This window comes from Echinococcus granulosus, assembly GCF_000524195.1.
Source record: "Echinococcus granulosus chromosome Unknown EG_S00025, whole genome shotgun sequence".
Taxonomy (NCBI): domain Eukaryota; kingdom Metazoa; phylum Platyhelminthes; class Cestoda; order Cyclophyllidea; family Taeniidae; genus Echinococcus; species Echinococcus granulosus.
Genome location: NW_020170405.1, coordinates 67440 through 82166, shown reverse-complemented (window position 1 = coordinate 82166; position 14727 = coordinate 67440). Strand labels below are relative to the sequence as shown.

Sequence of the window (14727 nt, the reverse complement as noted above, 5' to 3'; positions counted from 1 at the left end):
AAACACAGAGTATTCAATGATGACCGTTTCGTAGGCATATATATGCTGATTTCAAAAACTCGAACGGATGATTCTACCCACCTCTTGTTTATGACGACTGTTGAGTGCCGATGAGCAAGACCAATACCTCCTACAGTGCTTTTGCACGGTTGATTCTTTGTGCCCATGAATTTATTAGAGCTCTAGTGCTGGAATAAGCAAGAGAAATTAAGAAATTAAAATTAAACCCAACATTTAATGTGTCATTCTGGGTGAAGGCCTGACCTGTTGGTACAAAGGTTGTCTCACCGATTAAATAAACATTTGTGACCTTTTGGTGAAAAATAACGCCTGCGCAGGTTTGGTTCTGTGCTGGATTCAGGAACGGACATTACAATACTACTGTCGTCAACGACGAACTAACACGATCGACTTACTACAGTCCTAAGCAGGATAGTAAAATATGCTAATATCTCAAAATAAATTGATGAGAGGTTTTGCTAACATTAACAACCAATCTCTAAATTCGGCTGATTACACATCAAATCTTAACATTTTAATGTGAACCCAGCCTTCGGTTTTAGGAAGTACCGTGACCAGACCAATAAGACTAACAGGAACATGAACATGTTCACAGATAAGAACTAATTAACTCTTTCTTATTTATCCGATCCGATACAGTATCAAAACATGCTTTAATATTTGGTTATATGAAAGTGAGATTACCGGCAACCGTTATTCATTTAAACGCCTCCACAATTCCACTTTACGACGTCATCGCAGTTTTGTTTGTAAGGTTTTGAAGGAATCTCAGCTAATGCTTTTTTATCACACAGATTCGTCAGTACGTGGAACCCATTTTAATCGACCATTACCACATTGAAAGAGGCGTATGTATCTACTGCAGCTTAATCTACAGCATCTGGTAACTTATCAATAATCTCTCTCCAAATAATAACGCATACTTATGCGACAAATTAATTATTCGTAGTGTTGTGAGTCAGCATTTTTGTTACTGTTCACTTGTTTGTAAGTTAAAAGCGCGAACACAATAAAGAATTTGGATGCAAACGTGTTTATCCTTGTGAATTCCAGCATCACATATACGTGCTCCGTGCTCCTTATCAATTTCTGATAGTTAGTTGCAAAAGGCTGCGTCACTAACAGAGCGCCGGAGCCTAAAGAGGGGAATATATGTAGTATGTTCTTGGAATAAGGGAAGTCACGTCTTCCAGTTTTGGACATCATAATTCAAACAATGGTAAAACCCCTAAACAATGGTGGACGAATTACTTCTGCAGTTCAGAACGAAAAAATTTCGGTAAAGGCCAGGGGTAGACTTGGAAAAATCACAGCCAATAGACACACCGGTGCCAACCGTTTTGATCAGTCGACTCATAAAAGAAACAAGTATATCCAGTGATGCACGACTAATAAGATTAGACATTACCTTGTTCGAAGTAATAATACATTTTTACAAATATCAAGTCATACTAAAATGGGCAACAGTCTAGGCAGCCTCCATCTGCTCCCGCACGCACACCGGACAGGTGACAAATCGCCCGAGGCGCAGGAGACAGGCCTGATGAAAGACGTGAGAACAGCGGAATACCAAAAGAGGTGGCTGGTGTGGTCCGCTTGTCTCTTGGTCACTGCTGGAGCGGCGTTCTGTAGAGGAGGAAAGAAGGGTCTGACGACAGACGCGGCAGATGGCGCTGCCGCCCCATTCCCCCTTCTCCTTTCTAATGTCCACAAACACGCCACGGTTTTGCATACTCACTAGGCGGGAGGAGACCTCATGGAGATCCTTCAGCAGGATGTTCTCGCAATTCCGTCGCAGCTCAATTTGCATCTGGAGGGGAGTTAAGTACAAACTTATAATGGTCACCGACTACCTTGCCTGTCTGTTCCATCCTCATAGACGTGTAGAGTTAAAAATTACCCATTTTTGACCCTTTTGAAAACAAATCTATTCGAATGAAAAGCTTTAATAATAAATCTCAAACAAGATACAGACATTTGGACCGATACTATCAGGCCTTGCTTTCATTTAGTTCGCTTATAATAATAGCAAAATAGAAACATTATCCAGGAATAGTAATAATTACTAATTGAAAAAGCCATTTTGAATTCTAAAAAAAGTTAGCTAGATTGCCTGGTCCTTAATTTTGTCTTGGAAAGCCGCTAATTCCAGACCTCCACTGTTCAAATTTAATACCTTGAGTAATGGTTCGTTATCTGCATGCATCACTCCTTAGATTGCTAGTATAACTGTCGCGTACATCACCGCTTCTAATGAAACTTGTTCAGACTTAAGCAGACTCATTGAAGCATTTCCAGCCTGAGCCCGAGGACATGGGTACATAATGTGCTCTTTACCAGTTTCTGATACCTGCCGATTGCACAAAATCGTGAGATACAAAAAGAGACCGGCCGAGTCTCTTTGGTTCTAGACAGTTGTTGAACCTGTTAGGAGTATTGATGCCACCTATTGTCGCGGTAGAGTAATGAGCGTTTGGGCTGTGCTGGTTGAAAGTCCAGAGACTCCAGTAGCGAGCATGAAAATGCAGTGGTCAGGAAAAGTAACACCGTAGACTGCTGACCATCTGGTATGAAAATAGTCCCTCACACTTTTCTGCTCATTTTCGCTTCATGGATTGGTAATACGAAGCGGCACCCAATAACTTCACCCATCAGTGGAATTTTCTTAGTTTGAAATTAACTCAATGGGAGCACATGCTCACTTTCTTCTACAATCCTTTTCCTCAAACAACTTCATATTGATCAATGATCAGTAACAAAGCTCAGCAACAATGATTTTTTTACTGCACCGAACTGTTAGTATGGATCAATGCCTATTAATTGTAATACAACAGATTGATTGCCCACTTGGGTAGACAACGGGTTATCACTTCACCATGGCTTAAGGGTTTTTTCCATATTATCACTAACAATCTGAAAAGTATTGAGCAAAAAAAGCCTTAACAATCGAAGTACGTGGGATAGCAAACGGTGGCATGGCTTAGCCCAAGAACACACGAAAAGGGGTACAAAATCCTCTTAGTTTAATGAGTTTTCCAGGTCTGAGAATAAAACCATTCCCAACAGCGCAGAAGCAACCACTAGCTAAACAGAAAATCATTTGAGCCGGGTCGTCGGAATCATGTCTATTGAAGTCAGTTAATTTGCTTCTTCACTAATATCCCCATCTCGATCATAGCGCTTTAAACACGGATTAAATTTGGTTCAAGTTCTGCTGTTGACAATGGATTGGGATGATTGGCACAACAGACCCAAAATTACCTGCGTATTGCGAAGGAGATTGACTAAAGACTCCTTCAAATGTGGAATCACCGTGTTGGGCGCGATCTTTCGTAGTAACAAGGAAGGGTCAATCCGTTCCGTGCTGGCCTGATTTAAGAGGGCGCAAATGAAGCCGGGTTTATCAACTGCAAAAAACACCACCTGCTTCCACAATTCGCCACAACCCTCCCCCACGCCCCCATCTGCCCCCGTCCAGTAATCACCGTCATCGTTGCCGCTATCGCCACCACTGTTGTCGCCAACACTCGCACAGTCTGCTGCTCCGGGGTCACCACCACTGTCGACGCGACTGCGCTTTTGAACGAGCTTAGAGTGTAGGCGGTGAGGCTGGTCGTAGGAGGTAAGGTAGGTCCCTCGCTGGGAGGAGTCCTCCTCCAGACAATAGGCAATTGCTCGGGCGGCTACCTCCGCCTGGCGTTGTTCCATAGTCAGGGTCTTGCTACCCAGTAAAAATGGGTCCTCTGCACCCTGCAATACATGTATGCAAGGTAACATGGATTGACCTCCCATCGCGCGACAAATGTCCATCCAACCGATAAAAACGATTGCATGAAAAATGACGTTTCTCCGGAACCAATTTTGAAAGCAACCTTGGGTAGTGTGAATACGGGACATCACGTAACAATACGCCCTGAAGGAAACGCACGAATACTTAGAAGAAGAATGGTGTAATTTTTTACGCTCGATCTTAACATAAACTGTTGACTTTACACGTAGCGCACATGCATTCCGTGATAAGGTGAAGCTGAATTCAGGAGGCATGACCTGTGCGACAAAGGTGAAGTAAGGCCTACTTATCTGTTGCAAGTTATCTAAGATGAATAATCAAGTTGTGGACAAGGGGACTGTTTATGGAATATGTCTAGTTCCTTCTAAGTCAATCCTATGAATGGGATTTTAAAACCACAGATAGATTTACCACCTACTTCATAATCACAATGGCACTATGGCCAAAATATTAGCAAGAGTACAATGTATCACTGTTTCCCGAGACTGCTTCGTTTTCTTTGTGTACCCATTAGCTCAAGAACTTTTTCTGATTTTCCAAACCAAATCGATCACTATTTTATCCATTTGCGACCTTGATTTCTGAAGCTATTTCTTACGAACACGCATAAAAGTCAGTTTTTCATTACACCGCTTCTTTTCACATGAAGCACTTAAAAAATAAGGTTCTACAAAACAAACAGATTGCATTAAATCCACTCGAGTGCTTTCATCAAACCATTCATAAAACGCTTTGGGGAGAATAAAAGGAAAAAATGAAGGGAAAACAAGGAAAGGCTTGTCTAGTCAGCACTTACCTTCTCCATGAGCAATCGGAGTGCATCTTTGCGACGTCCGACTCGCGTGAGTAGGTAGATGGTTTCTGGAACGTAGTTGAGGGACTGGCATAGTGTCAGAGCCTCGTTGAGAGGGTAGTGGTGGGTGGAGCGCAGAAAAGGCAGCAGCTGCTGGCGAGAGTACGACGCGTATAACTTCACCAGACGATACACGTGGGGCAGAGCGGATCGTGGATTGCGCGCATTTAGTGCATCAAGGTACTGTCGAAGGGGACAGAGTGGTAATTTTTAGATTTGTACATTTTGATGCGTGAACACTTTCCAGTCACCTGTAAATACTACTATACGTTCAGATCATGTCAACTACGCTACTAGACTCCCAACTCTTGTCTATTGCCAACAAACCGTCTGTGACGTCTGTTGCATCTGTGCCAGTGTCAATGAACTTACTCACAACTGAAAAGCCGATTTTACTGGTTATACAGTAAATTTGTACTTAATAAGAAGAAGACATCGGCTGGTAAAATTTACGTCTGCAGAGACTTACGACGAAGGGATTATCACAGTCACCCAGACCTTTGACTAATACCTCAATTCCTAGTTCTACGAAATGGCCAATAATGGAGCGAGACTAGATTCAAACGAATCAAAATCATTTACGACAATCCGAAACATTTTTGTGGAAGCAGTAATCCGTGACCTCATTTGGAAGACTCGATGCCTGCTTGCGATGCTAGGAATCGGATAGTGTTGAAATAGCAACTCAGTGAAAATTAGGAATGGAAACAAACGCCTTCTTTATAAATTGATATGTTCGATCAAACGCTCAAGTGAAAAACGATTGATACAGAAAGGGCACTCTCTAAACTGCATTTCCCAACTCGGAATTTTTATACAGTAGTGCAGCAACATAACGCGAGCTATGTTTTGATCTCGCGGGTGGTTTTGATTTACCCAACTACCCTATGATGGCCGAAGTAAAAGAGTGATCCAAGTCATCACCGAGCAGGGCATTCAAAAGTCGAGGGAGAGCTGTGCAATGGAATGGCGTTACCATTAGTAGCATTCAACTTGTTTCCCGCGATTTGGTCTACAAGCCGATAGCATGGAACTACCTTATGTTACCTAGGGTATTCTCTCTCAGCCTCTCCGTCCAATATTAAAGCTTAATCCTTCAAACGCTACATCTGTGGCGGCGTTGACAGATCCATGGGATAAAGAGACCAGAAATCTCGATTGAATAGAGCTGTGGAGATTAGTAACAGGACAATTCTTGTAATCGCATTTACTCTTAGCATCTAGTCCAAACAGGAGTTTGCACATGCCCAAATGTGAACTAGTTATATTCTTCCTTAAAAACTTAGTGATAAACTGGAACCATCAAACCACCCACTAGCCAACCGAAATGGCTTACCTTAAAGAGCAACAGCGGCTGAGAATCGAGCTCTTCAACAACAAAATCAACCTATAGGAAAGAGTACTGAGTAATAAAACTTCCGGCCACTTTCCATGATTGTGTGTATAAGGAAGGACTTACAGGTAGCTCCCTCATGCAGTCAATCATGAGAAGGACTGCTCGTGTGATGTCTATTTGGCACAGAGGAATGAGCTGTTTGCGAACCACCGCTCCGAAACGACTACTAGCACGTCCCTCCGGCAGTAGATGGCGCCGTAGAAAGTCGAAGGTTCTAGAGTCCTTCAGCCTGATAGAAATTTCAAGAGCCTGCTCCGGCTCACCAGCATTTTCGTAGAGGATAATCAGTGCACGCCACAAGGCATTCATATCGGGATCCTTGCTGTCTCCTGTAAACACATTTAAAGTACTAGGTAGAATAAAAAGTGTCGATAAGTACCTTGAGTTGAAAACAAAGAGATCTGTCCCTGAATTGCCGCAATTATGGGACCGGGGGAGTACAGACCACTGTTCGGCGGCCATTCCTTGAGTTTTTGCAAAAGCATCTGTGGAGATTTGCTTAAAAGGTCGATCAGGATGACCTCATAGGTTGAGGAGCCAATGAGATCTCTTGTTGATGGGAGGTAGGGTACAAGAACCTAGGTGTTTTAGAAGGCGGAATGCGATGGAATACCGAAGACCGATTAAAAGCTAATCCATGGAGAGAGCAACGTACATGAAGTTGGCCGAGTTGAAGAAATCGGTAAATTTGAACCTCCCACGACTCCTTATCAGTGAGAAGGAGTTTGCAGAGACCTGCTGCGTTCTGATATTTCTTATCCTCGATTAATTTGTTTAGATAATCCATCCCTAGTTTCTGAAATGATACATTTAACTACCATCACCACTTTTCATTCAATAAATACATCACAATAATAGAGATGTGACAGGCATCCCAGAAAAGTCTATTTAGTAAGGCTTGCTTTACAAATGAATTGATAATGTATGCTTGCAAATGGAGAGTATATCAACAGGACGTCACTCCGACAGCAAATTCTAATTACGTAAAAAACCCCTTTATCTCTGGAATAACGCTTGAATTATTTGGTTTCGAAGAGATTTAGTACCCCATAATTTCAAATACTTAGATGAATCACTGAAGCCGAGTTTATAGCATCAGATTTGATCTGAACAGTGTATTCGGTAGCTGCTTCACAAGAAAAAAAATGAAACTTTGGAAAAGACTTTAAAATAGAAAGCTCGAGAAAAAAAACTTGGGGCGACAAAATCACAAATCTAGAGTGCATGAAGACATTCATGCTATGCAAGATCAAATGCAAAAACATAAAGTTAAATACGAGTAAGGGCCAAAAAAAGAAGCAGAGATTTCGGATGACCTTGGGAGAGTGACGAACCAAATCCATGTGATACTCATTGGCGATTTGAAGAGCTCGTCGGGGCATATCCTGTTCCAAAAACCAGTCTATCCGATCATCTGCGGACAGTGCTTGGGCATAAACCATGTCTACTGGAGAGTAGACGAAGTGTGTATCTTCCCCAGGGATAGTTGCTGTAGGCATTAATAGGTAAATCAGTGAAAAAACTTTTTACCTGCGAATAATTTCTAACGATTACACACAGCGGTATCAAACTACCTTGAGGGGGATTTACCCTACACATTTGATTAATTTATAGATAGTAGATGGTAGTTAAAACCCATCTTGATGCTGAAAAGCGATGCTTTAGAATATCTAAATTGTCCCGCAGATAAGCCCCCAGGCATACGGGTACCGAAACCGACTCTCGGATAAAATTTGGGGGCTTACCTAATCCCAATCCTTGGAAGCCATGTTCAGGAGGAATCCTAAGCTCAACATCCTCCAGACTTATTTCCTCGAATGCATCCTCCACAGGGAACATCAAATCAAGCTCACTCAGAGGGCAGGAAGGATTGGTCAGCGCGTCGCCTACATCGGCAACAAGGAGCTGGGGCGACCTTTCTCCTCCAGGTCCCACTACCAGCAGGCTCTCAACGGATTTCAGTGGGTAGAGGAGGACGAGAATGCGGTTTTGGTGAGTCGCAATGCCACAAATCACGCCTCTGTCCTCGCCACGTCCCAAGTCAAGTTGAGTAGCAATTTGAACGTACTCTTTTGGCTGTGCTGGACCACTTACAATAGAGGCAGAGTAATGTGAGGATGCAATGGACTCGTTGTCATCGTTGGAGGCGGTTGAGCTCCAGATGGCCTCGTGTGCAGGACTGCTTGGTCTCAGAATCTGGCACACCTGGACAATTTTCTCCCAGCCAATCAGGAAACAGCTGTCAGAATACCAGGTGAGGTGACACCTCAGGCTTCCTTCAAGGACATTGCTTAAAGGAAGGAGTATTTTCTGGTTGATTTCTTTTCATTGTAATGGAACATAATCGAATACTGACTCCTACAAAACCAATGCCACAGTTGAAAAGCAAGGGTTTTTAATGCCTTATTTTAGCCTTTTGGTCAAAATTTCACAGAAGCAGAAATAGTGACCAGTCGAAGTATTCTTAGGCTGACCCGTTACAAACTAGACTCGGTTTTAATAAATAATTTAATACAGGGCAAAACATTCGAATGACATCAAAGATGTCCGTCAATCCAGTCCAGATATCCTTAATTGAGATGGGAGGCAACTGTGGCGGTGCGTATACCCGAAACGGGCTGTGGTAAACGAGGAACCCGCTTAAAACCTGGAGGTAAGTACTCGTGTCTAATTAAGACCTCCAGCGCAGCCTGGTGCTTGTGACGCTCAGCAGTAAGACATTTAAACTGCATTAAGGCAATAAGGAGCTGCAAATCTGTACGTCAGTAGCGATATCGGTCGTAGTGGTTCCTAGTCCACCGCATCAGCGCTGAAAATATTCATCCAGAGCATGAAGTTCCTGCCTGATCTCTAGTGCTTGATCCACGCAAATTCTTTCGTGTAAAAAAATTGCACAATAGGTCAACCTTATTGTGGAAACAGAGAACGTAATCACTCACAAAAATATGAAATTTTGATAGCCAAATCACGCTTGGTACCAATACAGCAGTCTGGTCTAGACCCTTACTGAACAGTTAAACAGCGCACTAAATTGAAAGAACGTTTTGACAAGAAGGAAAAGAGTTCTCGGGGTCGCATCATCACGTGTGGTGAAACCGGAGTACACCACTTCACTTGGAATTCAAAACGAGCGTAAAACAGTTGAAGCATGCGGATTCACCAATGAAGACGAAGTAAAAAAGGATGCTCTAGGATTTTTCAGTCGTATTAAGATTTTCCAAGTTGTAGTTAGGTATTGAGATAAGTGGACGAATGTGCCGGAGGACTCAATTAAAACCGACGGTTCCAATTAATCTAGTGAACAGGGATAAGAACAATCAATCCCGAAATTTAATGGGCTAATAAATAATTAATGTAGCCAACTTCTCGTTTGTTAGAATTCCATAAGTATCCAAGTGCGGAAAGTAATAATTTCAGATTGTAGAGTTATAAAACTTGACGAGGTTTTCCACTCAACGACAGCCTCACTGAGTAGCACTTAACCAGACAGACGGATCAGTCGTCGGCGAGGCGAACGCTGTTCGCCAGCAGCCCACGCTTAAGGCTGTTGAATTGCATTCGAGAACATCAGTATAAACAGTCGTCGGAAGGTGTAGCAAGGTTTGTCTTGACTCGTGCAGCTACCATTCACCGAATAAAACGGGGATTTATGAATAAGTCACAACTCAAGTAAGCAATTATCAGAGAGCACCTTAAAGACAATTCAGTCATGACGATGTTAGGAGGCAGAACTTACTCCAAATTATTCGGGAATTTGGGGATGTAGTTAATGAGTTGCCTTCTACGCACGCTATAGACACGTACCGCCTGTAGGCGAATGAAAAAATGGGTTATCTTGGAGGAATTTATAGGTGAGGGGACAAGGTGGACGCACAGCATCGTCGGCCCAGATAAGGACGTTGCCACGCCAGGCCATAGTCTGCACCCCTCCCGGTGGAACGTAGAGCTGATCCGACGTGCGGCGGCCGAAGGCACCACGAGAATGAAGAGTCACCTAGTGGAAAAAAAAAGTAGCGATGAAAATCTCATCAAATACAAGTCCATCAGTGGGGAGGAGAGCTTGACTAGAAATAATTTGACGAGAATCTGCCTTTTCCCAAATCATTAATCGCAGCTGCGATCTGGAATCGTTATTTATGCTTCAAAAGTTTCCATAAAACCATGAGGTGTAATTCCTCGAATACCTATGTCCATTTAAGCGGCAAAGCATTAATAAAATCTTTGATTGCTCAACATTTCTGTAACTTGAAAATGAAATGCGGCAGTATCCATTTCTACCGTTTACTTAAAGCCAAATCCGTTATTTGAGAACAAAACGGGGAGACACCTTTACAAGAACTGATTGGTGAGTCGCTAGCAGAAATGAGATAAAATGCAACCCCAGAAGTCTCCTTTGGTGGAGCAATTTTTAGTGAAAACCATATTCAAAAATGAACTTACCACCTATAATGCACGATTCCTTGGTTCTACGGCTAATTGACACCCGAATTATATTTAATCCTGAGTTACGGTATAATAGGGCCGAAAATGAATCAACGTTTAGTCCTAATTTATCAGCAGAGTCCGTATTAGGCAGGAATCATTTAGTGCCGATCTAAGCACTAAATAGTTCACGCAAACTCGAACAATCGAAGGCTCCGTTGACAGTAGTTGTACAAGACCCCAGGTTTTTATAAACGTCAGAAGAAGTTCGGAAAACAGTACAACAAACGAAAGGGGTGATTCGTGTATGAGATATTGAAGCTGACAAAAAAACAAAACCCACAGATTTTCCACCAGTAATAAGTTTTCTTGTTTTTGAATATATCGGAGAAATAGCCATCGCTTTAACAGGGCGACTGAGGTTAATTAATTCGCTGTGTTCTGGTTCCAATAGGCTATAGATGAACACCTGAATTGGATGAGAAGGTGAACAGGAATGAACCTACGAAACCATCGTCGGCACAGCTGGCAACAAAGTTGTCATCGTCTGATATGCTGATTTGGTTGATTGGACGGAAATGCTAAAAAAAAGGAGAACTGAGTGAAAGAGGCAGGTGGAGCAAGTGACATTTAAATAAACAGTATTACCTTCTTGTATGATCCATTTTGAATGAGATTTCCGAGGTGATCAAAGATGTTCACAGTTCCATCCTTGTGGCCCAAAACGATGAACTAAGGATGGGAAAGTGTGATGAGTGCAGACGAGGAGAAACGAGTAAACGTTGGAAATTTATAGGGTACCTTCCAGTGGGCGGCAACGGTGGTGATCTCAGTCTTTGCAAGGCTTCCCGGCAAATCATTCTCCAGTCGATGATATCTTAAACTGGGTTCCTCAAGAGCAAACTCCGCTTCAACACCGGTCTCGGCCATCTAGAAGGTAATGAAAGACTTATGGGACCCATTCAGTACCTTTGAAATGGTAATATGCGCAGTTCAAACGACTACGTTTACAAACCCCTAAAATTTGAGGAGAGAATCCAAAGCATGATTAAGCAGATGGACGCTTTTTATCCCTGTAAAACTAAAAACGCGTTTAGGTCATACGCCTTAAAACCATGCACGGATATAAATTTATGCCAGCACTACTGTAGTTCACCAGATAGCGTAAAATATCATGTATAATTGTAATCAAACTCGCCGCATTAACTTGAGTGTGATTAACCGAAAAATGTCCACCGGTTTCCTTGTGTGCAATGACACGGCGAGGGACCAGGAAAATCCACAGCACAGCCAGTGATGCACCAGTCGATAATAAACCTTTTCAACCAAACCCAATCGCAATCATGTCTAAGCTCGAATGACATCACCCAGATCACCAACCATTGTATGAATATGATACAAATAAGCTCGAGATTTCTTGAATATTCACAATCCCAACTAAGACGTAGACCCAAGGCACGCCAATTTAGCCACGTTCAATAGCGATCAAGGGGAACTTCATCCACCTTCACGTGGATAAGCAAAGCGTATCAGTACTATTATGGCAGAAAAGATAGGATTCGAGTAACAATTTTATTAACACAAACGGAAAATAACAGACAAAAGTCTCTAGAGTAGGTGAGTGTGTGTAGTAAATGCAAACGTAAAGCTGTAAAGGGGTATCTCCAAGTTACAAAAAGGTAAGTCAAAAAATAAATCTCCAAACTGAAAGTAAATGCAACAACTTTTGGCAAATGTTTGACGCTTTGGAGGAACGCGGAACCCATTTATGCCTTATTTTCAACTTCAATGGGCATCGTACTAACGGTCCCTGAAAGGACCTGTTCATGAGTTTCTTCCGGGATTCCCAGACCCATGGAGAGAGCTCTGCGTGTTTCTTCGTCCAGACTGGAAACATTCTGGTATTCTGAGACATAAAGGCGCTTGTCTATATCCTTGGGAATGGCTTTGATTTCCGTGCGCAACTGGTTTTCTATAACCTTAAGGTGATAGCAGTCATCATGAGTAATAAGATTTATAGCAACACCAAGATGTCCGAATCTCCCAGAGCGTCCAATACGGTGAAGATATGTTTCTGCATATTTCGGAAAGTCAAAATTGATCACAACGTTAACGGAAGGAATATCAATGCCGCGAGTAAACAGATCAGTACACACGAGGTTTCGGCAGTGACCAGCGCGAAAATCATGAAAGACACGATTTCGATAGTGTTGAGGCATTCTTGCATGAATATAGTAGCATGAGTAGCCTAGCTCAGTCACCTTCTTTGCCAGTAATTCAACGCGTTGTGCTGTGTTACAGAATATGATCGCCTGATTGATTTGAAGTTTGGAAAAAAGTGTATTCAAACAATGAACCTACACAACAGGGTGAAAATAAGCACAACAACTTGCCTTATGCTTTTCCTGAACGTAAGCATAAAACTGTGTTACACCCTTCAGTGTTAATTCTTCCATCAGATTGATTTCATAGGGATTTTTTAAATGAGCCTTGGTAAATGACTGCACAGACAGAGGGAATGTTGCCGAATACAGCATAATCTGCCTATCTTCGGGGAGATTTTTAATGACATCAGGAATCGTTTCCTACACAAAAACTAGGAATTACGAGGAAATTACATTAAATCCAGAAGACAATAGTTTATCTGCTTCGTCGAGGACAAGAGTACTGCATTGTTCCATTTTTAATATAGAGCGGTTAAGGAAATCTATTATGCGACCAGGAGTCGCTATCAAGCAATGTACGGCGCCATCTAGACGCGCAAGATCATCAGCAAGATTTGTGCCTCCAGTCGTGACCATAATTTTAATTCCGAGGTACTTCGACACTTCCGTGGCGATTTGGCTAGTTTGTAGAGCCAACTCACGAGTAGGAACGAGAATGAGAGCTTGAAGTTTGTTAACGCTAGCGTCAATACGCTCAAGAATTGGCACCAAGTATGCTCCAGTTTTTCCAGTCCCGTTCTTCGCTCGGGCCAGTATGTCACGCCCAGAAAGAGCCATTGGTATGCTGCTTTCTTGTACTGGCGACGGAGTAGACCATCCCTTTTCATATATCCCTTTAAGTAGATCTCTTTTCAAGCAGAAATCTTCAAAAGAATTGCCCTTTATGGACATAACATCAATGGTTTTTAGTCTCTCATCCTTGGGAGGAAGTACGAGAGGAGCTGACTTCTCAGTTGACTGAGTGTTGAGTGCCATTATCCTAAAGAGATAATTCGTTGAATAAATTCCGATATTCTATTAAATATCTTAGCAATCAGATGCATTTGTGGCATCTATGTTAAGATACTGCCTCTTAGAAACCTCAAGAGTAAAAACAGTGGGTCAGCTACAACCTGCAACACTAAAACAAAACAAGTTCGCGGAAAAACTAACAGAATATTGGACAAAGTAACGCATTTGACGCATGAAAGCCCTACCTGAAGTGCAGAAAAGGAAACGTTACCAAGCCAATTTGTTGACTAGCAGGCCACCTTAAACAAACAATGCACCTGATTACCACTAGGTATTTGTGAAAAATTAACCAAAGCACTTCAGTGCACTCCTATCCTTACAAACGTTATGATTAATAACTGCACCTAAAAATATTTAAATGGTTCTTATGTATTAGGGCATAAGGGTTAATTTATGGTGCACTTTAGCATTCAGAGCCAAATGTTAGTAATGGCTGCCACCATATCTTTGCCGGATCTAACAATTTATAACAGATTTTTCGGTCTTACGCACACAAGGGGCAGCATTGTGTGATTCCACAAAAAATCAAATAAAACAGCATCTGGAAGGTCTGCTGTTTTAATGGAACTTGCAGCCAGTTGGGCGAAATTTGTGCATGTCTTTATTTTGTGATATCACTTACACTGACGCAAAAAATGTGTATTGTCAGTAACTTTCGCTAAATCACATCAATATCATCGAATCGGATCTAAAGATTATATAAAAGGGTTATTCTAAGCGGTGGGCCTTCATGGCCACAGTAGCTGAATACCGCATGGTGTGCTTTATAAAGTGTTGGTATTTAGCTTACAGAGCGATTCACTTTCAAAGGAATTAAGTTAGTTTTTCAAATATGTGAGATTATCCTTGCTTCCGCTGTAACCTACAAGGTTGGTTTACATGAAGGAATTTTAAAATAATCAGCTTTGGATTTTATGTGATTTCTAGTGGTGGAATAGTATTATCCTTTAGCATGTTTAGGTTTCATGGACCCGTTTGAAGTTGTTTGGTCCCTTTCACTGCATTGGCA

The 14727-nt window shown here is 42.1% G+C and overlaps 1 protein-coding gene across 1 annotated transcript; it reads right to left on the bottom strand. All coding sequences in view use genetic code 11, as the record gives it.

Annotated features, from left to right (window-relative positions):
- Window positions 1–1489: 1489 nt before the first annotated feature.
- On the bottom strand, window positions 1490–14224 carry EGR_04147 (putative ATP-dependent RNA helicase DDX6; the record flags this gene model as incomplete). Its single annotated transcript, XM_024493396.1, has 18 exons — window positions 1490–1831; window positions 3283–3771; window positions 4608–4847; window positions 6001–6051; window positions 6124–6389; window positions 6440–6638; window positions 6716–6856; window positions 7395–7549; window positions 7806–8299; window positions 9797–9867; window positions 9935–10054; window positions 10989–11063; window positions 11131–11214; window positions 11284–11412; window positions 12288–12839; window positions 12894–13067; window positions 13101–13686; window positions 14211–14224. The coding sequence occupies 18 exons, from the start codon at window positions 14222–14224 to the stop codon at window positions 1490–1492; spliced, it is 4182 nt and encodes a 1393-aa protein (XP_024352097.1).
- Window positions 14225–14727: the final 503 nt, after the last annotated feature.